This window comes from Epinephelus fuscoguttatus, linkage group LG12, assembly GCF_011397635.1.
Source record: "Epinephelus fuscoguttatus linkage group LG12, E.fuscoguttatus.final_Chr_v1".
Classification (NCBI taxonomy): Eukaryota; Metazoa; Chordata; class Actinopteri; order Perciformes; family Serranidae; genus Epinephelus; species Epinephelus fuscoguttatus.
The window spans coordinates 15306468-15330898 of NC_064763.1; the positions used below are offsets into that span (position 1 = coordinate 15306468).

At 41.6% G+C, this 24431-nt stretch overlaps 2 protein-coding genes across 2 annotated transcripts in view; one reads left to right on the forward strand and one right to left on the reverse strand.

Moving 5' to 3' along the window:
* Positions 1–24431, forward strand: part of capn5b (calpain 5b) — a 74641-nt gene that overhangs the window by 24887 nt on the left and 25323 nt on the right. The window contains exons 3-5 of the mRNA XM_049591259.1: positions 9545–9676; positions 19539–19747; positions 21201–21393. Of these exons, the coding sequence (XP_049447216.1) occupies positions 9545–9676; positions 19539–19747; positions 21201–21393 (534 nt within the window). The remainder of the gene's footprint in view (positions 1–9544; positions 9677–19538; positions 19748–21200; positions 21394–24431) is intronic.
* Positions 15024–15600, reverse strand: ompb (olfactory marker protein b). Its single transcript, XM_049591277.1, has one exon. The coding sequence runs from the start codon at positions 15504–15506 to the stop codon at positions 15024–15026; it is 483 nt and encodes a 160-aa protein (XP_049447234.1). The 5' UTR covers positions 15507–15600.

Consider the following 24431-nt stretch of genomic DNA (forward strand, 5'->3'; position numbering starts at 1 on the left):
TCTAAAACAGGCATATTGTAGTGGTGTTGGAAAGATTCATTTTGACTTAGTAAAACTTCGTTAGGATTAGACTGTGATTTGTCTAAGCTCCTGTTCCAGGGCATAGAAGATCCTCATTCTTGCCCACTGGTGTTTTAGCAACAAAAACCACAAAGGCAGTCATTCTCTCACTTATCTGATGCAGTAAAGAGCTTTCTTCTCCACCACAACTCTCAGGGCTTCTGGTAATAATGTGTAGTACGGGAAAAGCTCCATTTTTGGTCAAGGATTGCTGTGCACTTATGCTCCCAAATAAATTAAAAAATGAGGCAGAAAGCTTCTGTTAAATGCAGAGTTGGACGATGAAGTCTCTCTGGTTTGTGCAGTTTCTGACAGAATATGTGAAGAATTATCTCCATAGCAGTGGTGTAGAAAGTATACATTCATGATGATTATATGTTGACATATTTGTGGTTGATAGCTTAAAATGATTGTATTCTACACTAACAGTTGGTCAAGTTTCTCACAATTTGAATGCAAAGATCAGAGAGGAAGTGTAATCAGTGGCAGGGTGAAGGTTCACAGGCGAACCCCCCCTTCTGAGGTTGTTGTGTTCGGTGTTATCCCTGCTCAGATGCGTCTAGGCGATATTTATGGCTGCAATGAAGTCCCAGTGGCAGAGCATGCGAGCATAAAGAGCAGGCTCTAATAAAATGTTCCCCCTCTCTGTCTGTCTCACATTGTTTCTCGGCCTGTCTGTCTTTCTCCTGCTGCCCTTCTCCTCTTCCTCTCCCCGCGTCTCTTCCACTGATTTGTGTTATTTATGTCTTGACTTGGCTGGGGTGGGCCGATATGACGGTCTGTGCTGTGAGACAATGGAAATTTTTCAGCTGACAGAGAGTTTTCTGTACCATTTATACCATGTTGGCTATCCCTTTAATATATCTGAATGCATCAGGTTATTTTGGGCAGACGTTTTTGTCATTATAAACGTCAGAGCTAAATTCAGTCAGTCATTGTGGGCCGTTGACTCTGTATGTAGTGCCAAAGCAATCCCTGGCCCTGTGTTAATTTTTACTCAGATCTTTTACTTAAAGGTACAGTGTGTAGGATTGAGGGGGATATATTGGCAGAAATGGAATATAAGTATGTTTTCTTTGGTGTGTAATCACCTGAAAATAAGTGTAGTTGTGTTCTGATTACCTTAGAATGACCTGTTGATATCTGCATAGGGTGCGGATCCCCGTCGATGGAGAATGCCATGTTGCACCGCCATGTTTCTACAGCAGCAAAGAATGGACAAACCAAACACTGGCTTTAGATAGGGCAATTTGTGTTTTTGCATTGGCCAACATAGTTAGCAGCCCCTCTGTGATGAAAGCACTGGAAAAACACTGATTTTTTTTTCTTTTTGTACTTGAAATTGCTTTGTTCAGTGTTTTTACCGGTTTAAATCACCTGGTCTGTTTGTTTCGGTGCGGAAGAGACCTCTGCAGATGATTTGGCTCCGAGTAAAAAAAAAAAACGCCTGAATGTTTGTGTTTTAAGCTATCAGAGAAACAAGGTTAGCATACATTCAGTTATCAGAGAAATAGGTGAGCACACACTAGCAGGTTGTTGGACAGTGGCCCGTCTCCAATGTGCCAAACAGCACAGGAGGAACACTGATTTATAAAGTAAAACTACCTTTCGGCTCCCGGTAAAAAACCTCCTGAACAGTGAACACTGAAGGAATTCAGGAGAAGTTTCAGCTGATTATAATCTGTAATCCTCACTGCTGGATGCCACTAAATCTCCCTTAATCTTTCATACTCAACCTTTAAGTAAAAATAGCATTACTACAATGTAGAAATACTCTGGTACAAGTAAGAGTTCTGCACGCAACATTTTATTTAAATAAAAGTAGGTAAGTATCAGCATCAAAAAGTACTTAAAATATCAGAAGTAAAAGTACTCACCAGGTGGAATTAGGGCTAGGTACCATTTAAAAAAAATCCGTACAAGTATCCTTAAAGTGATACAGATACCAGTAAAGTAATCCATTCGATACCCTTTTTTCTACTTGAATCAGTACCCATCATGTGAATAAAAGCAATCACTTGTGTAAAATGCCACCAGATGCAACAGGCTTGTAGTGTTGCTGTACTTTAGATTGTTTTGGTAGCATCTTGGCACACTCCAGCTCTGTCAAAAACGCCATGCTCGATTTTACTATACCACAGACTGTATGGGCTGTAGCTGCCACATTAGCGGGCCAAACACATGTCGTATTAAATAGAAGAACACCTGCACTGATTGGATGTCAAACCAAACAGTCTTTTTTTCTAGATCTAGGTAAAAGAAAATATCAATTGTTTGACTGGATATGTTTCAGTACTACTTGGGTTATTTTGATCGATACCTCTTTACCAAGTACCGATGCCCATCGCAAAATGGTCCATTTCAGAGTGTCTAACGTTACTGTATATATTGTATTATTAATTTTAAATCTGCAAAGAAACTAGTGACTAAACTCTAGAATCAATATGGTGGAGTAAAAAGTACAATATTTTCAATGGACCCCAAATTGGTACTAGAATTCATGTGCTTAGTTACTTTTCACAGTTTGATTTACTTGATTTATCATGCATAAATGTGACGGAGTACCTTGATCTTTTAATTTATTTGAAATGTTAATCTGAGTTATTTCAGCTTGGATCTTAATTTCATAGTTTTGACACTGTACTCAGCAGGTTATTGGTAATCACTCTGATACAGGAACTCTGCAACATTGTTAACAAGATGTCACATAGTAAGACAGATTTACCAAAACAAAAAGGTAAATAACTTTTATTTTGAAAAGAAAATAAAGGTTAACTTTTAGATTTTTACCCAAGTAGTTAAAAAATATCCATCCCTGTTTCCAGACCAACTTCCAGGTTAATTTTTGAGGTACTGTACTTTATAGATAGTTTAAAATTTAAAACTGTCTGACCACTCGCTTCTATTGCCCTGTTTGACTTTGTTGTAGCGATGCCACCCTGTTCCTAGAGCTCAGAAATTACTGGTGAAAACAATGTCATCATAGCAAAACTACCAAAAATAAGAAAGTTAGAGTGAACCAGAATCTTCAGAATATTTACTATATAACTATATTTATCAATATTTAGCATTATATAGCTTTACACATACACCTCGTTTTAACTGGTGAGAAATAAATTTCACAGTCCATTCATCCACATAGAAGAAGTCTGCCAGTTTGCAAACTTGGATGTCAACAATGCTTTAAAATATAAAAAAGAAGCCAGCTTTTATGTTGTATTTGTTAAGTCTCAAGGATACACACAGTGAGCTTTGATGAGAAAAGCTGGATGTGCATTTGCAGCCTACAAGGATCCTTGAATTCATACTACTACATTTTTTGTATTCAGTCTTTTTGTGTGCCTGGTGGTGTGTTTGCATGTGTGGCTCCTCTCACAGGCTGATGGATGGTGCTGAGGAGGGCTATGAAGCTGGTTGAAAGCTTCTCAGTAGCAGGGTAAATGATTAGGCTGTGCTCAGCCACAATATTCACATTACTTCAGTGTCTGCAGGGCCGGATGGGGATCGATACTCTATTACTCTTCCATCTGAGCCAATCCCTGCATGGCGGGCCACCACAGGGAGCCCTCGCTGCTGCTCAGACTCCACCAATCAATGCTTTTGCGGATAGGGGTAAAAAAAAGAAAAACAGTGATTAGAGATCTTAACTCTGGCACAGGTTAGACAGACATCCAAACATCGCTTCACAGTTGTACCGACTTGCCCGTACAAAGACACGTTTCAGACAGGAAGTGCTTCAGCGCTGGTCTTTGTAAGGTGAGAGTGGCTGTTGGTAGAGAGTGCAGGCCCCCAGGGAGCACTGCAGTGGCCTCTGCTTCTGATTAAAAGTTTGCTTTTGCAGCAATCAGCTTTGCAGAGTCAGCAAATTACTGACCTTGGTTGTGTCCTGCGTGTGTACGTGTGTGTGCACGCTTTTGTTTCCCACACTTGTACATACACTATATTGTGTATATGCTGTGATCTGCTTTTATACACATACTAGAGCTCTGATTTTCTGTCCGAGCCCGACTGGGCCCGATGCGACCCACCAGGTTCGAGCCAGGTCAGGCTGTAATTTCTCATTATTCCCCCAGGTTTGAATCAGGTCAGGTTCTCACCAATTTACTTGTGTTCTTTTTAGTTTTAGGTTTTTTTTGTTTTTTTTTTTAAATGAAAATGGCGGTTCTCGTGCATATATGCCAGGAGACTTAATGGAGTGAATCAAGAGGGAAAGAGAGAGAAAGAGGCGAGACTGCGACCGAGGGAGGGAAAGTGACGGAACATCAGAGTAATAGTAGAGAGAGAGAGAAGGGGAACTGCAGGGCAACTCAGTTGGCAGTGTTTGCCTCTGCCTCCCTAGCAGTGGGAAGAATGTGTGTTAACATGCAGCGAAGAGTGGTGATCATCATTTACGTGCTGCATCGCCACGGACTGTTGGACAGCCACGGACCAAGGGGCAAAGCACGCTTTGCAAAACCTGTTGTGCACAAAACGACAGACTCTTGACATAACAGAAGTTTTCATTTCTTCTTTTAAATTTTTATTTTTCTTCTATAAAATTTTTTATTCTAATCAATGGGTTTGGCTGTGTACACATTGGAGTGGGTGTCTATGCTGTTTTCTTCTTATATTTATGTAGTTTTTTTTTTAATATAATATGTACAAATGTTTATTACAGCTGGAATAAAACGTAAATGTATACACTGTATTGTTGTTGATGGAAACTAAAAAAAAATGAAGTTAAAAAAATAAATAGTAGAAGGAGGAGTAAAAGGAGAAGTGGTGTGTGGAAACACAACAGCCCTTAGCTTGTAATTATTGTTGTAATATTAAAAAATATACTATATTATAAATATAATATATAGGCTACATGTTTTTTGCAGTACAATTTGGGTTTTAAATTGGGTTTTAGATTTGGGTTTTTAATCAGGCTTGAGTCCAAAACAGCTGCTGTGGGTTGGGCTTGAGCCGGGTTTAGGTTGCGCTCGGACAGAAACTGTGAAACAGTGGTTAGCATTTTCGCCTCATTGCAAGAGAGTTAGCCAGGGTGGGGGGTTCGAACCCAGGGTGGGGGAGCCCCTTCGTGTGGAGTCTGCATGTTCTCCCAGAGTCAGCGTTGGTTTTCCCCGGGTACTCCAGCTTCCTCCCACAGTCCAAAGACATGTAGGTTAATTGGTGACTCTAAATTGTCCATAGGTTACGGAAAATGAATGAATGTAGGGTTGGGTCTGATCAGAGCTCAAACACATATAGTACACATAAATTTTGAAGGCGCATACCATTACTGATGTTTGTTGTCAAAGCAGGATGGGGGTGCTGACACTCAGCTTTCACAGGGCTAACACATACAGACAAACACATTCACACATTCACACGGGAAATATCTGAATTCTCTACTTCACTTCACCTGCATGTCTTTGCAATGTGGGAGGAAACAGTTGTCCGGGAACCAGACAAATCTGGGAGCTCATGTTTTATTTCCTCTGGCAGATGTGTCTGCTTTGGACAGATGTGCCCGGCCAATCACAACCGTTAATCTCACATGGTGTGTGTTTGAGATGGTGACCATAAAGAGGCGCGCCATTGAGGAGTTTCTGAGAACAACCAAGATGGCTGCAGTTGATGTGGAACTTCCTTGAATAGAATAAACTGAGCAGTTATTTGTGGCTTGAACAGGAACAGTCAACTGGACCTAGAGCTTTTCTTGAGAAGAAAATGTGTTTGCTGCACTTCCAAGAGGATGTGGCAAAAGTTGAATATACCAGCTGATCTCTGCATGCTGTAATCCGTTTACACTGTAAGGCTCCAGACTATTATACATTTGTGATTTGGTCTGGTGATGTCAGGCACAGAAACCAGAGCTCTCACAGGAAAATAATATACAGACTTCATACAGAAAGGCTGCAGCTGTCTGATCGCTGCATTAGGTTTCTAAAAATCCTATTCAGTCTGCTGTGATGTTCTGACAGTATCTTTACATTTTCCTGTGGTAAAGTTTTATACTGTTAATTCAGTCAGTATGGATTCTTGTTAGCTAGCTAGCTAAGATATTGTTTTTGTTACAGCTACTCTGTCCAACATGGATCTAATAAACTTGGGTACAACATCAGGTTTGATGTTTGCAGACTGTACGATGACAGTGCCTACTGAATCACAGGCTACGACGTATGACGCTATAGCTTCCCATACTGAGTGCACAACGATGCTGCACGGGTTATCACTTCTCCAACTGTGAAGCACAACAAAGAGGGTCACATTATTAAATAACCTTAAGTTTTGTGGGCACTATATACTGTGGTGTGCTGATAGGTTCTTCACCTTACAGCTGCAACTCTGCCATTATTGTCTCTGTTGCTCCATCTTTAAAGCTGGAGGACACATCATATAGGCGAAGCTTCTGCTGTGGCATCATGTTGACCGTCAAAGTCGTGTGATATATGGACTTTACCTCCATGGTATATACCATCACATCGTCCCAACCCTACTGTCAACTGCTAATGTGCACAATTTTCTTCTTGCAGTTTTGGCAGTTATCAGACAGCTTTAAGGTGCATCTTCACCACCCTCTGACCAGACCTTGAGGAGCATGTAGCCATGGAAAACAAGATTGCAATTAGATTTGTTATCTTTCGAACAGATGCGGATATACGTGGCTTAGCGTGAACAAAAGCCTGTTAGATCACGTCTGGATTTTAAATGAAACTTTACAACTGTAAAAGATGTCAAAAACATTCTCAAGCGACAGGTCGTCAAATTGATCCCGACTTTCCAGTTTTTAATAAAACGGCAGCTGCCCACATTGTCCCGCTGCATCCATCTTTCTCCACCTTTTACTTTTCTAACCCTAGTTGAGTGCTGCAAGTGTGTAAAGATAAAGAGCTGTTAAGTGGTGCTGTGCTTTCCGCTGTCTGTTGAGTAATGGCCGTGGTGCCCATCGACCCGCCGGTCCCATAAAGCAGAGAGCAGAAAACAGACAGACTGTTCACACCCAGACCACTGCCAGCAAAGATCTGCAGACTGTAGTAAAAATTAAGTTGTTCTGTATTTTATATTGGGCCAGGTGTTAACCTTTTATATTAAAAATCAGATATCGGCCTGTCGCTGAAATAATAGATATGATGCAGTTTGATTTTATTTAACATTTATTCATTAGTTTGTGATGTGACATTGACCTCAGATACTGTAGCATGTAAGAATGTATGAATTTAAGTTTTACTTTGTACTATGAAGTGATGATCTAATTAATATTTCTTGACTGAGCAATCACAAATTTCTCTTCTGCTAGTTATGATTTTATACAGAACTTTATAAAGTCAAAGTGAAATTTGAGTTAGTCTCACTTATTTCTCAAGGGTGTTAATAAATAAAACAATTTTTTTGACATGTTTTTTGACCACTGTCCAAGCTTCAGGCCTCTGGGTGGGCGTTTCCCATGGCAACAGTTGACTATGACACAAGCGGTCAACTTCCGAGGTGCGCTCGTGACTGGAGCAAGTTATCGCCCAGTAAAGCCTATGAACCCTATCTACCACAGCTTTATATTTGTATTTTATTACATTTTACTGCACTATTTTATGTCTTTATGTCTTGGATTCTAATTAGATTTTTTCTTACATAATTTTATTTTTTTATACATATTTGAATGAGCACTGTTGAAGGGAGCCTGAGACCTAAGAATTTAATTGCCAATTGCAAATAACCAGGCTGTAGACATCATAGAAAGGAGCACTTTGCACTTAACTTCTGTGATTTTGTTGCAGAAATATAAATAAAACTTAAATGTTTTGTAAGTAAAATTTTGACCCAATAATTTCAACGCAACTTTAATCAATGTACTTTACAAGGTTCCTATGGCCATTAAATTCCCGGAAAAGTACTTTATATTTAATATTTTTCTAAGTCTGATGTATATCTTTTTGTATTTAGTGTTTATTCTATTAGTATTCTTTTTCCATTCAACTTGCTTTTCTATCTGTGCCATTTGAGCTGCTGTAGCGTGAATTTCCCCGGTGTGGGATCAATAAAGTTTTATCTTATCTTATCTGAAAAGCTATGACAGTAGAAGAACAGTTTCTCAAGCCTGGAAATGGTTTGGAATTAACATAATGCTTTGGACAACTTCTAATACACACTGTTTTGGCTGTTGTTTAAAACATATTCATGAAAATCCTAAAACATGTCTGACGTTAAATGAAATATGTTCCCTGTGTTCCCTATGTTCCCACAAACTTAAAAATCCAGTGCTGCACTGTGTGACCATTTAAATGTCACTAGTGTCACTTTGTACACATTGATCTTTGCAGCTAGTTGGTGGCGAGAATGTCTAACAAGAAGAGTTAGAAGTGCCAGTGGTTTGCTTATCTGCAACTGGCTGAGAAGTGCTTGTTTAGTATGTGGCTTTAAAACAGCAAATATAACTCATGGCTCGAGAGAGGCAAACTCTAGTCACGTTGGGAGTGGGCTCTGCACCAAACGTTTGCCGTTTGCAACATGTGGGAAGCAACTCTGGTCAGCCACCCAACAAAATGCCCATACGTTCAGCACATACGTAACGCCTGCTGTAGCCAGGTCAGGTAACAATACTGCTTCTACCAGCACGGCAAGCATCGGTATAGATAGAAGACAACCTCAACTGAAGCTCAACCCATCCATTGCTGTTTCCAGTGATCTGCATACCTGTTTTATACTACAAAAATAAAGTGGTTTTATACTGTATATTTTGAGATATTAAGTTCATTTTGATTTTTGGGGTGGTACAAATGATTCTCATGGTTTTGGCAAACCTTCCCACGTTTGTGACATTTATGCTGAAGTGTGTCCATTGTGTGTAGACAAAAGAGTGGAGGACAGCGTGTCTCGCTGTAAATGGCCAGTGTCGACACAGCCTGTAGTATTCATCCCACACATTATCACAGGAACCACAGGATATCTGTGTGTGTGTGTGTGTGTGTGTGTGTGTGTGTGTGTGTGTGTGTGTGTGAGTGTGTGTATGTGAGTGTGTGTTTTGTGTGGATGTGGATAAGTGTACGTGAGTCCTGAACAGAGCGAGCAGCTCACTGAGCACCCATGTTGCTGGCTGTGATAGAGGTTCGTCTGTACACATTGTGGCAGAAAATGGACCTCCACACAGCAGCCACAGGAAATGTGATTTCATAAATGCACGCAGCCCTCCCACACTTGGGCAGAAGATCGTGAATATGATACGTGGGTGCATCAGGACAGATGGTCTTTTTCTGATTCATGAATTTGCCTCGATAACCCATTTACGCTCCTCTGTGTCTTGTACCGTGCACCGTACACACAGTGTGTGAAACGTAAACCATATTTCAGAGGTGTTTTTATCCTGCAAAGAATATTTATATATTTCCCTCACTAAAATGATTAAACTTTTCACGTCTTCAATCCTAAAAAGTGTAATGCCTCATCTTGACTTTAAAATTTGTAAGTGTTGAACCTCAAAGCTGCCGCACACTAAACTCTTCTTTGTCTGTCCTTGGGAGTGTAGGAGCTGTGTGAAGACCCTCACCTGTTTGTAGATGGCATCAGCGCACATGATTTACATCAGGGACAGCTGGGGAACTGCTGGTTCGTAGCGGCATGCTCCAGTCTGGCCTCCAGAGAGTCTCTGTGGCAAAAAGTAAGTCTGTATATTTCTGTGTGTGTATCTGTGTCTTTGTCTGTTGTATTTCCCCTCTTTTTGTTTGGCCTAGTCTTTGTTTCTGAGCACCATACCAATGTGTTTAGTAAATCTCATAGTCTGGGTGTATCTGAGGTCAAGCACCTGCCGATCACGACGTCTGTTATTGTAAAATTTTCACAACGCGGAGAAGTACTTTTAAGGAAATGGTTTTAATAAATAGTGTAGAGGAAATAGAAGTAGAAGTAGTTTGAGAATAATTCTTATTTGCATTTTTTTCTGAGAGTCACACAGTTAAAACAATATCAATTTCAAGTCTGTGATTTTATTAACTGAGCTGGAGACAGGACGTGGTTAGCCTATAACTTAGCATTCAGACTGGTAGCGGGGAAGCGGCTTGCCCAGCTCTCTCCAGAGTGAAAACGAATGCCTACCAGCAAATCTAATGTTCGCTAACACAAAGCATAACTTTCCTCATATCATGCAGCCTTACTAGGAAGGACAAATGCCAGTCTGACATACCACAAAAACTTTAGGCAGGGGTCAGCCACAGATACTCAATTACTTAATAGCCCCTTTTACGCAACCTCTTCAAAAATGGAATTTCAGGCCATTATGCCACCTCTATATAAAAAGTACAATCGCACAATTGATGGATAGAGTTGTTTTGCCTTTAAGGCGGCATTTGAGGTAGTAAAAGCGCCGAAACAGCCGGCAGGACAGGACTGTGAGCGGCAAGGGTGTGATGTTTTGTCAACGTGTTATGTGTGCAACCCACCATGGATGATTTAAAACATAGCTGACAGCAGTTAGCAGTTAGTGGCTAACTCAAAGAAGAAGAACAGTGACCGAAAAATGTCCACAAACTGGGCAAACAGTGACGTCCAGGAGCTCTTAGCCCTCTGAGCAGATGATGAGATCAGCCGCCATATAACAGGGACAGTAAATTATTGTTATTGCCATGTTATGTCATTGTTGTTGTTGTTTATAAAACGCTGCTGGTGCGTATATTATATGTCACACTACAGGAAGACGCTATTGTGTTACATGTCACGCCCGTCATGCCTCTTTTGAATCCGCAGTGCCGGCATGCTGCCTTCATAGCAGCCCTATAGCGCGATCTCTTAGTAAAATGGGCTGTTGCCATGCTACAGTCAACTTTCTGTTTGAACTATTTGAAAATTAAACTAATTAAGCTACTTATTAAAAAAGGAGTCAACACTTTTACAAACAAAGCCATTTCTAATAGACAGTTAGTGGTAAAGAGTTTGTTTCCTGCACAAAAGCCTCTTTGGAAAAAGGAACTTCCTATGCACTCAATTGTAGTTACTCCATATTTTGTGTTTAAGCGTCCATTAGGAACCATTATGATAAGAAGTAAACACCAGAGAACTCATTACAGCACCACAACACCGCCTTGGTCTCAGCAGACTCCATCAGTCAGTAGAAGCCTGATTGGTGGAGTCTTAAAGTGGCGTCTCCCTGGACAGGCTGGAAGCACTAATGCTAGATGGATGTCCTGGCTTCTGTCGATACTGAATGTGTTTTTATTAGTGTCTTTTTTTTTTATTTTATTTTATTTCACGTGGCTAACCAGCAGGGGAGTGTCAACAAGATTTTAGTGCTAGCAAGGGCAGGCTCAGTATATTTGAATGAATGAAGGAATAGACAGATCAATGGATGGATAGATACAATCATTCTGCAAACTACAGTTAAAGGTGCATCAGAGATCAAATCAACCCTTATTTCCTTAATTTATCTGGCTGTGGTTTCAGAGATTCAGTGTCTTCTGATATAAATGCTGTTTGAAGCCTTTGACATGCTGATTAGAATAAATGTGTAAACTTTTCCATGAAGATTGGCACCACAAATCCACCTTTCAGTCCAAGACTGGTGTCATATCAACAAAAAGAATTATATAATTCTAGCTGTAGTGAGCTCTGGAGTTTAGGGTGTCAGGATTATTCTGAAATGTTCTTTGGCATCCATCTTGACAGAGGAAACAAAGTGATTACCGAGGTTTAATGGGATTTGAAACAAGATGCCTCGGCCTGTTGTACCGAGACGCTGGTTCGTGACAGTCTCAGAGAGAGTGTGTACATATGGCCATGCTTGCACAGTATCTTCCCCTCTGTTTACCCTCTGTTTCTCTCGCTCTGTTCCATCATACAAACACACACAGTCATCGTCCAACTGCATACCCAATGAGCAGGATATTTTTTCCATTTTTTCTGCCTCCTTAGTTGAGGATTTTATTATATTTTCATTTTTGTTTTTGGGGGGAGGGATGGCACCCCCTGTCATTTGCTTTATTGACTGTCAGATTAAGTCAATTTGTACTCAGTACCTTTAAGGTATCAACTGAGTCCGTATCAAAATGCCTTCATTTAAATGGTACCTGCATTTGATCCTTTTTGTACCTAGATCTAGAAAAAAGACTATTTTGTGGTTCTTCTCGCAGCCAATCACAGCAAGTGTTGATATGTGTGATTGGCCCACTACTGGGTGCAGCTGTGGTACTCCTACGCCACACAGAATATACATTTTTAGCGTGTAGGCTGCTATCATGGAGGTTATTGTTTCACGCTAAAACAAAGTGTATATGTCTGGCTATGCAAGACTAGTTTTACATAGCAATGACAGTAGGAGGCGTGTTACTGCCTGAAATAGGTGGCCAATGACAAGTTTATACCCTCAGTCTAAATCCTGTATCCAATGATGTCATTTTATTAGCTGGAGGCAAAACATGACTCTCCACCACAGGGCTGTAGGTTTCGTAGGAGTCCTAAAATGTCGTCTTGTGTCACTGGGAGCCAGAATAGAAAGAATTCATGCTCAAAACTTGAATTTTATCGCATACCAGCCTTCCCTGCCCGTCAATAAAAAAGATGGTTAAATGCAATAAGACAAAAGGACTTGACATGACATAGCATAAAATGCTTACATGTGCAGCGCACACTTCATGTCACGTTAGAGAAAAAGTATTTCCTGTTGTAGGGATGAATAACGTTATGTGTATCAATGGTTATCATTTCCACCTCATCAGAAACTGGGGAGGTAATAAGAGGAATATTGGATTTCTCTGAAACGCTAACTTTTTAGCACGTTAGCTAACATTAGCTTCGATAGCAAAACAAAATGGAGGAAACCATTGAAGTATCGTCCTCCTTTGTAAGATTGACATAGTAATCAACTACAAAGCTTTCTGTGACATCATCCATCCACTGAGTGAGAGCATACAGGTCGGCCAGTCTGGTCCCGTCGGTCAGGTTTTACTTATTCAAGTAACACTGGCGGTCCCGGAGAGTGAGTGACCTGACATGGTGCGTTCATAGATTCAGTCTGGCGCTCTACACTAAAATGAGAGCCCTGTAGGTTGAAGAAACAGAGTATTATATTTCTACATGAATTAACAAACGGTTAAGTTGATCACACATTCACTCTGCTCAGTGCTCTGCTGCTCCGTCTCCACAGACAGAGTGCCCAGAGTTCACTCCGCCACTCTGAGAGTGCGGTGCTCTGAATAACCGAACAGTACATTCTAACAGGGCTCTGAATGTACGAACAGTCCAGTTTGTGCCAGAGTGCGCTCCGACACTCAGAATGAATATTTCCGAACGCACTCTATTCAGAGAGACTCACATCATCTTCCTCCATTGTCTAAAACAAGCCAACAGAACTTGCTATCTAGTGCTAGCTAATGTCTGTGGAGAATTGTTTTGCCTCCAGCTAAGCCCCGCCCACCAAAAACATCATACTGTTTACTAACAGTAAAAGGGTTTATACAGATTAAACAAGACTCCAATTTAACAGATGGATATGAGAGTGGTTTTCTCATCTAACTCTCAACCAGAAAGCAAATAAGAGTATTTCCCAAACTTTGGTTTCAATGCGAAATAATTGCAGCCTTGTTTGAAAAATATGAATTAATCATTCTAAATTAAAAAGAGTAGGGAGAAATCCAAACTGACCACAGCTGATGAAATTAGACCTCTTATCTTAAGTCTGTTTGTTAGATCTAAACAATAGTGGAGGTCTGTTTGTAAAAGCAGCCTTTGTGCAGAGATGTTCATCTGTTCAGTCTCTCGTGTTGGCCACCAGCTTTATTTCCTATTCCCATTAAAGCAAAACAAGTAATGGTCCAAATCTCACAGGAGCAGATACTGTTCCCTGGTGAAAGCCGAGTGCTGCTACTTCAAAACATTGTTATTTTGTATTGCTTTTGTACATGTTAATTACCTGCAAAGACAGTCAGACTTTTAAGCTCTGTAGAGCTGTTGCATCTTCTCATTTGCCTTCGTAATTACTCAACACAGTATAATGTTTAAATGTTAGCAGGGTATTTCTGTTTATCATCACTTATTAATAACTTAATAAAGACTCGATTAAAAAGCTAGTCCATTTGTTCAACTCTTTCCTGTCAAAGGATGACAGGCAAAAGGACACATAGTGTACCAATGAGGACACTCAATAATAATTTACATTAATGCATTCAAGGCTGCAGGCGAGATCAATTCAATTGAGACTTCTGCAGCTGTAGACTTTTTTTTCTGTCAGAGAACGGTTCAGGTGGCAAGTTAGTTACATGCTTTCTAGCAACAAGAATCGAGTGTAATACCTCCTGACATCTCAGTTATTTTCTTTTCTCTCACACCTCATCTGACACGCGTCCTCTCATTCGCAGTCACAGTTACTGCTTCATCTCCCGCTGCAGTGTAAAGCAGCGAGAATTCATCAGGAGAAAGAGGCCGAGAGATGAAATCCACATGCCTCCCCTCTTTCTTGTTTGTCAGGTTCACCATGCAAGACGGAGACGGATGAGGCAGCAGGAACCTGTTCCCCTGTCCACTGGGGAATACACGAGCACATACACACCAATACACACTGTCTCTATCCATTATCTCACATGGGACTCATTTCTACCAAACCCGTCAGGGCTGGCTGTTTGTCAAAGAGGAGGAGAGGGGGAATAACATTTTTGCTTGACATACAAAGCCCATAGAACCTTCTGTGTTCGGACACTGGTTAAAAAAATGCAGATACGCCCTTTTGATTCATTTGATTTATTTGTATTTGGTCGTATTTTTGCCAAACATCAAAGGATACAAAGGCACTTATGATCAACAGGTTCAGTAACAAGCAAGTTTTGTAAATGAGTTCTGTTGCAAAAGGAGGAAAAGAGGAATGGAGAGCAGTCTTGTCCTTACAGGTTGTCAGATGATGTCATATGCTGCAGCCATCCATACAAATAAAATGCAGGTTTAACCTTAAATTAACTTCTTCAACTAAACACACACAAGCACAGAAGAAGAGTTTGAAGCGAGTATGTCTCCAATTTTTTGAAGTCTCAACTATCCACTGTGAAGGTGATGGAGCAGTCGACAGTCTCAGGGCTGCAGCCTTCTGCAAACGCAAACAGGAAGTACATCACCTTCCTTACCTTAGCAAGCTCAGCGATCCTCTCGCCAAACTCATGTGCATCAGCCTCGTAGCACTGGATGGGGGCGTTGCTAGCATCACCTACCACCCTCCAGAAAACCCCAGCGGGCTCCAGCAGCTGACGTGTCATCAGGTTGGTGAGGTCAGGTGTCCAGAGCTGCGAGGTGGCCGTAATGGTGAGGCGTCCCACCTGGGCCAGCCGCACCGTCCACCGTGAGAATCGGAGGGACTGTTTGGAGAAGTCCAGTCGATACACGGCCTCGTTGGGCAGCAGCAGGCGTTCACCGTCCTGCCTCTTCTGGCCTCGCTGCTGCAGAGACTGAACCCGCAGGCGCATCACCTCTGTCAGCTGGGTGTCCGGCCGGAAGGGCAGCTCCAACTCTGTAGACATGCTTGGACGGCACACTGCAGCAGGCTGACAGGTCGATACCAACTGCAAGGCTGGATTAGATTGGCAGCTACGTCGAGACTAAGCTTCTTCACTGTCTCTGTGTCCAGTAACTCTTACTCTGTGCTCCCGCCTGCAGGCTTTTGCGGAGTGCATGTGTTCACATCTGTGTAGCATCGATAGGAGAGGGCGGGTCTTACACAGAGGTACACATGAGCAGAAGTGCTAGGCAACAAGATCTAATGACATCTGCAACCCAAGCACAGGGTGTGCCCTCAGGGAACTGTGCTTAGTTCTGTTAGTTACTCATTTGTATGTCCTGGTTTTTGCTTGGCTACAAACCCTTTACTCTGATACCTGAAGTGGAAGTCAGTCATGAAGTCAGCATGAATCTAAACATCAAAACAGATCTGTAAGAGTAAATTAGGTCTTTTTATGTCAGAGCTGGACATTATCAGTTGAGGAGGAGGAAGAAGGAGTGAGGGGAAAGCCTCTTTATTCCCCATGGTGTGTGTATTGATAGACAGCGGGGGAAGCCAAGGTGCCTTCTGCTTGTGTTTCTGGTCAGTCGTCAGGTCACTTACCTACCAGAGTTCAGTTGCTGCATAGCGACACTTGGCCCAGATGAAAGCTGAGATAGATAGAGCCTTCGCTCTCGTACTATCCACAGTGCAGAGTCAGGGAGTAAGCAATAGCAGGGTGGAGTGCAAGAGAGATTGCCTCCCGAAGGATTACAAAATGACTCTGAGGTTTCTGTGGTGCAGTGCTTTGTTTTTTTCCCTGACCCCCCTCCTCCTGGTTTTAAAGGAGCTGTTGCTGCTTTACAGAGCCGGTCCTCTGGAGAGGCCAGATTCTCCCCATCAGCACAGTGTCACCTCCTGTAGAGAGGTTTGACAGGAACTGCTGTTCAGTTAGCGCACCTTGACATCTCCAAGGACACCCGCTGGAACACTGTCACTTAATTCACATGTGGTGTCGCTCACTGCATCATTTACAGTTTTTGTTGCATGCCATATTCCTACTGGTAGAGGTCTCGTAGGTGCCCTTTTGCAGGTCGCCTCTAGGCTGGGTGCTCTGTTATGACACTGAGTCACAGTGGGATCGTAGAAATGTAGAATTTTAAAATGCAATCACATCACAACATAATGGAAAATATACTTTTGCTTCTAGCAGCTGTTTTTAAAGAAAAAAGCTCTAATAAACCAAATGTGCACTACCTGTCGTCTAAATAAATATAAGAAATGTAACGACCCATGTATTCTGGCAAAGTCAGTTATTTATTGATATTTGTTGTTGCCCTTATTTGTTGCTAAACTCAGTTTGTCTCACTTTTGTTACAATAAATAACTAACTAACAACTTAAAAGCAACATATTTCCCCACAGTCTTACACTCTAAACGCAAACAAAAAGAGTCTGACTATTCTGCAGTCAACTGACAATATAAGAATAACAAAACACCTACACCTGGCATGCTAAACACTTCAATCCTATGTTAAAGGACAACTTCGGTATTTTTCAACCTGAGCCCTATTTCCCCATGTGTATGTGTGTGTATGATTCATGGCTACAACTTGTTCTAAAATTGGTTCAATATTGAGGGAGGCAGATGCAACCAGAGCCGCAAAACAAGCTAAAACGGTAACGGGCAAATGCGTCCCGTATAAGTTTGCGCATTAAAAGTGCTTTTTTCGCCACTGACCGGTTCAGATCGCCAGTGCTATCTCTGTAAATAGCATACTAACTTAGCCTTTCCCTTATCTCTGGGGTGTGTGATGTCACAAGCTTTGCTCCACTGTGTCTGTAGCTCTCTCTACTCGTGGGACAGCCGTTTTCTTGAGGAAGAGGTGTTTCGGGATTGGATGTCTTCTCTTCTTCGGCTGGCAGTCGTCATCTTGGGAGAAGTCAGCACTGCAGACCCGATGGTCTGCAAGGCGCAGTGTCTGGACAGGAGTGTTAGCATCCATTTGTAGCACAACTAGCCACAACTTCAGCATCTCGCCGTCCGACAAAGGCAGCCTATGAAAGCTGTAACTTACGGGGTGTTGCGCGACATCCTGTTCTTGCGTTCGGGAAAAAGGCCCGTTTATTTGAGCACTCCAAAAACTCCGGTAACACTCCAGGGGGTAGCACGTAAAAGACTCCGTCCCAAACTCTGACTCTTCTAGCGTAACACACACACTTCATACACACATACTCACTTACAGTACCCAGCGGGGCCGCCATCCCCCTCTCTGCTCCAACACTGACTGACAGCTGACTCCACTCATTCACACTCAACACTGCCCCAGGGCCGCTACAATATGCTATTTACAGAGATAGCACTGGCGATCTGAACCGGTCAGTGGCGGAAAAAAAGCACTTTTATACGGGACGCATTTCCCCCCGTTACCGTTTTAGCTCGTTTCGCACCTCAATACTGAACCAATTTTAGAACGAGTGGTACCCATGAATCATACGCACACATACACATGGGGAAATAGAGCCCAGGTTGAAAAATACTGAAGTTATCCTTTAAGTGCACAGTGGTATGTAAAAACAGTACGCGAACACTTTTTAAACTTGCCTAGTCCAAGTGTCGCACAACCCCCAGAATGATCATTTGCATATCAATTGCTGGCCCGTGTTACGTTGAATTCATGAAGAAAAACTGCTTCCGGTGAGTGAAGAATCCAAAAACCAAGAAAATGATTGACGGATTGAAGTAATAGGGGTCCGTGTTTAAAGTGAAGGTTCAACCCAAAACCAAAAATACATAATTTTTCATTATGCTTACATAAGTTGTTTGGTAGATCGGTAGAGGGAAAATAGTCCCTACATGAAACTGCTCACAATAAGGTCTGTGGATTATCTTGAGTAACTGGGTCATGATATCTGTAAAGAGACATTGCTGTTGAGTTTTTCAAATTTATTTATTTGGCGTTTTGAGCATCACAAGCCCAGTGCCATCTAGTTCTATTATATTGGAGACATGGCAGATATCTTTACGGCTGATATCTCCCAACACTCAGCAACTCACACCAAAACAATCTAGACTGATAAATATCACTACAGGTCAGAGGAAGAATATGTATGTTTCATTAAAGGGTGAACTGTCCCTTTAAGTTAGCAGTTAAATGTAATAAAGACAAGCTGCGGTAAGAACAGACTATGTTAACTAAATGAACGGGGAACAAGTCAAGCAGTATGTGGACTGGATGTGGTCCGGATTTGCTGGCCCAACCAGCAAAGTGGAGGGATCTCTGGGAGGGATTTTCCAAGATGGTGGCAAGGACCAATCACAGCACTATTTGTATAGACCTTAGACGTTACAGACATAAGAAATCGGTGAAGGCCACTGCCTGTTACGAGGGGTCACATGCTATAGCTTCTTAATCTGATTAAGCTAGCATAGCTATCAGACATTTAGGCTTTCTTTAGATAACAGAGAGTATACACATTTTCTGTCCCACAACAGAAGGACATGACTATACAAACTCTAAATGCGTTTTATTTTTAAAAAGGTAAATGAGTATTATTATTTGTTCAGCTGTGTGTTTGACTGCACATCATGCTCTGTGCTGCTCTGTATTCTGCTTTTTCTCAGCAGTCGGTCTTTTTCTGATACCTATGTGTGTGTGTTTTGAAATTTTCTGTGAATATGTTATTTGTTGTTTGCATGTAGTCAATATAATAACTACAGTTCACAAAATGGAGGCTGGGTTGTATGGCTTTCACTGGACCACAGCAAATGCAGGCAGCTGAAACACACACACACACACACACACACACACACACACACACACACACACACACTACAGTTATTACCTCTCACCCATGTCCTATTACAGCTGGATTTATGACTGAGAGAGCCAAGGTGATAAATTTGTCCCCTAATCCTAAATGCATCAGCAGACATGAGGGTACGCTGTCTCACTCTGGCAGCCCACTCCACCTTGACATTATTTATGCTCCATGGACCACCGCCTGTTTGTTTGGCTTACCTGCCCTCTTCCTCCATTCTCTTCCTCCTCTGCCACCTCTTCCCTCTCCTCCAGGTCATTCCCGACTGGAAGGAGCAGGAGTGGGATACAGAGAAGCCAGACTCGTATGCCGGAATTTTCCACTTCCGCTTCTGGCGCTTTGGTGAGTGGGTGGATGTGGTGATTGACGACCGGCTACCGACGGTGGACAACCAGCTGGTCTACTGCCACTCCAACGACAGTAACGAGTTCTGGAGTGCCCTGGTGGAGAAGGCCTATGCCAAGTTAGTATCAGTGCCAACAAATATACAGATCCAGTTTTAGAGAAGGAACACTTACAAACACAGTACTGGATTTAATTATTTTAAAGTTTTGCCTACATGAATTAAATCACAACTTAAACTAAACAGCATTTATAACTCCTCTCATGCTTATACAAAGTCAACATACTAAGTTGTAATCCAGTAAATAGCGCTGTCGTTTTAAGGCTTCTAATAATTATTTTCATTAGCCATTGAACTGCAGATTATTTTCCTGATTAAGTGATTAATAATTTTGTCCATAAAGTGGCAGGAAATAGTGAAAAATGTCCATCCAACTTTTCCAGACTTCAAGGTTATGTCATTAAAGATCTAAATGGTCTGAATCCCAAAGATAAGAATAATTAATTGACAGTAAAAATGGTTGCAGATTAATTTTACTTTTATCACTTACTTTTTATTGCAACATAAACTGATTACACTTTAATGTTTAACCCAGCTTCACACAGCCACCTTCATCTCCACATCCCTTTTCATTTCCACCATACCTACACGGACAGAGCGTCCTTAATTAGATAGAAGATCCTTTAAATTAGATATCAAACTTGTCCACGTTAAAATTGTGTTTGGACAAGCATCATTGACTCCTACTGATGATAGTTCCACTTAAGAAATGTCCAAGCTCTGAAGCCGGTGAATACTTCAGTTATCATGTACTTATAACCTTCTGCCAAAATCCATGGACATTCCCATACAACATGTATAAAAGAGCCCGTGGTTCTGTGGAGGCAAAATGAGCAATCAGGGTCAGGTACCAGTTCCCTTTGACACCTTATTCTCAGCATTAGATATGCTGTATGACAAAATTTCAAATATATATATATATATGTATATACTGGTGATTTGGGTTTCTTGAGGCACCAGCGACATTGTCCCAAATTGCATCCCAGTTTAAGTCTTGTCCCAAATTAGATATATCCCTATCCCACGCTTTCATCCCTGATGTATACATGTATTTTTGGGAATTTGATTTATCATAGATGTATGACACTATCTGTCTTGGAGCATTCTGTATTCAACTTAAAATAGGATGGTGTTATAAATCTGACCCCCAGGGAACCCTGTGGGCTTTACAGGCTGACCTTATTCTGAAGTAGAAGAAAAGAGTGTGTTTATCAATGTATTGAGAGACAAGTTCTTGGAAATCAAGAGCAGTGGTTGCCCCATTAATGTCTTGAAGAGTTGTAATACCTTTAGTTGTAGCATCACTACACTTGTAGCATATGTGTTAAAATTAAATTAAATCAATTGAAAAAATTAATTAAAATGAAAAGATTGGATGATAAACAAAACAACACATTTTGGGTAGATATACCTGTAAGGAGAATGTCCTTTAACCTTATTGGCGATATTACTTTCTTGACTAATCGTTGAAGCTGTAATAGATATAGCTCAACTCTCCTTCTCTTCGTGTCAGGGTTTATGGCTGCTACGAGGCTTTGGACGGGGGAAACACCGCAGATGCACTGGTGGATTTCACAGGTGGTGTTTCGGAGCCTGTGGACCTGCTGGAGGGTCAGATGGCAACAGACGAGGTGGCCCGTAACCAGCTGTTTGAAAGAGTTCTCAAAGTCCACAACAGAGACGGTCTCATCAGCTGCTCCATCAGGGTGAGCTAACAGCTGCAATGCACGCTCAGATAACAACACCTCGTTTTTTAGATCATACTATACTGCTGAGGCTGAGATTCATTGTAGTTTTCTTTTTCTTAAAAGGGCAAATTGACCAGTTTTCAGCTTTAACTTATCATTATAAAATAAATATTGATTGCACAACATATTGGCTGTAGAATAATGACACCATCAGCATTTAGATCGGTTCCCTATAAGCCTTGCTTTCACTATGCAATTCTTTGTGCTACTGGGTACGATCCCCTGGGAAAATGAAAGCTCAGTTTACAGCACAAAGGAAGTGCGTCAACCATTGCACAACTGCAACAGAATGAGAAAAACACCTTTATTTTTCACGGTGGCTACGGTTAGCTATTCCCATTTCCCAAAGAGTATTCAAGTAAGTTCTTTGCAGTTACAAGCCCCAGAGGGAAAAATGTGTGGCTGGTGAAACAACTGAAGTCAGTGAAAAGTCTATGAAACTATGTTTTATTCACTTTTGTGTAGAAGATCTTGGTTCATCTATTCTGTAGTAGGGCTTGGTCAGCGTTCATTAGGGTTGGGCACTGTGCCAATTTGTACAGATTCTGATACCTGTCATTCTGTACCAGTACCCAACGGAACATTTTTTTGGTACTTTACCGCTTCTGAAATAATAAAAATCTAACTTTTGAACAAGCTGCAGGGGTGATGCAGTATACTAAAATGCAATTTTGCTCCTCTGCTCTTTTCTAATCACATTTTAACCCTGTTTACACAAAAATCACACTAAAGGGAGGCTATGAAGTCCCTTCTTTATGCTGCCTCTGCAATGTTACACAGAACCAAACAGTTTGAGTTAGCTGCTAACAGCTACTTCATTCTCCTGCGCTACGTCACACGCATAACAGGTCATCAACATGTCACACCCGTACTGTCTATGATCCCCTCCCGCTGGCTCTACCGTTTATACAGACCTTGTTTTGGCGCTGTTACTACTTCTGATGCCATCTCAACAGCGAGACAACTCTGTTCCCCATTCCAGGATTGTACCTTTTACACTAAACAGTGAGGGAGCATAATGGCGTGAAATTAGTTCGTTGAAGAGGCAGTGTGAAAGGGACTGTAGAGATAATCTTCTGTCTCTGTCTGTCTGCTTGTGTCTCTGTATTTGTGTGTATCTGACCGTCTAGCAGTGATACTAGGCTATTACCAAAATAATATAGAAAAGAAAATGGACCAGATGCTGAAAATATTGCAGCAAATCAGTGTTGCAGTGATAGTTTTGGCTATCACCCTGGAAGCCAATGGGATGGCTGCGAAGCTCTGTGGCTGGCTTCCTGGCTTTGGGGTGTTCTGCCTCCTGTCTGAAGTTGAACGCAGCAGCTCTGCGGAGCACCATTGCCAGTCTAGGAGCTCCATGGCTGACTACCAGGTGTTGGGGTGCTTCGCGGTCAGCCTCTTGTCTTATCCCGGCGTTCTCGCCCAGATGAATTTAGCTGGGACAAGCACTATGTTTGGTACTAAGCCCTAGTGTTCAGATTGAAGATATTTTGTTTGCCTGGTCTTATTCATTGCTTTTTAAGGATCAGCTCAGCCACATGTATGTGACAAACACATTGACGAATGTGTTGCATGCTCACGAGTCCGCTGTCACATTAATGTCTTTGTGAGGCTTTAATAAAAGGCATGCTATGCAGGAAATGTTGGCTACTGTTTGTAGACAGTATGGCCAGTGAAAGTGAAAGCCAACTCTAGATTCACTCCACTTGGCGTTTTCCTCAGTATATTCGCGTTTCTGTCAGCACTGTGTCCTCTAGGTTTTCGTAGCTTCCTCTGTCTGGCACCTAACCCTTTTTAGGTCTGACCTCACCTGCCGCTGTGCACAAGGAGGTCTGGAACACAGTAAAATAAAGCAAATTAAATTAGGCAATTTTAAGAAAATACAGTTGAGTACATCCAGAGAGATTTCTTCTGTATGAGTTAATACATTGTGTTTTAGGAAAATCCTGCATAGTACCATACATGTGGAGGTAGTACACATGCCTTTTGTGCCTACTCTGTGCCATCTTCAAAGGACGAGGAGGTAGGTGCATCTGAGGTTGCCAAGCGACCATAACCAGCCCCTTATCATAGCCTACTTATCAGAAATCCTGAGTGCAGAGCTGATCTTCTTCCAGGCGTTGTTTTGTAAGTGTTATTTAGCCAAAAATAGTAGCCCTGGACTAAAATGATCAACCTCTCCTCCACATTAACCACCAACTGATATTTATAGAAGAAGGGAAATATATCCACCAGCTGTGATTGGTTTTTCCTCATCATATGACATGCAGTGTGCGCTGCTGCGTTCCAAAAGTTGAACTATTGCAGGTATTTGGTGAAAAACCCCAAAAGTCCGACCGAAAAGTCAGAGGATTACCAAAGTTCTTACAGTTCATCCGTCTGCGCAACATTTCAGCACTCTAACAAACAAAGAAAGTGCTCGCCCTTCACTTTTTTAGCAGCATTATAATACCTGTTCTCTGAAAATTGTCTGATTCACCAAAGCTGACCCTTTGTGCTCCAGAGCCCTTTAATAATTAGAGCATTTTCTGCTGTGATTTTAAAATCCAGGGATGAAAACCTTTCTGCCTTTTGTGACTGACTTGGTGGAGATGCTGGCTGCCTGTGTCTCACGGCAAAGATATCAGCCTTCTTTAGTGCCAAATCTCTGCATAAATTCTTTCTGCAACTTTTCAAAGGCTCTTCAAAGTGGTGCAGTAATTTGTTTGAGATTACGTGAGGTACACACAAATGATTCGCATTTCTGTCTATTTTCACAATATTTCGCATGCCTTTTCCTTTCCAAAATATTTACACAAAGCCTGGGTACATGTTCCAATGCCAGAGTCCTGGTAGATCTAAGTGTCTCGAAAAGGTTTTCATATATCAGAGTTTCAGTTTCATGTTTTTTTCATGTGTTTCTAATAGAGCTTGATGAATAATGCTTCAGGATTCGAGGCAGAAAAATCCCTGTTAAGAAAACAAGTGTATGCTGTCTTATGAATTCCATTTCTGGG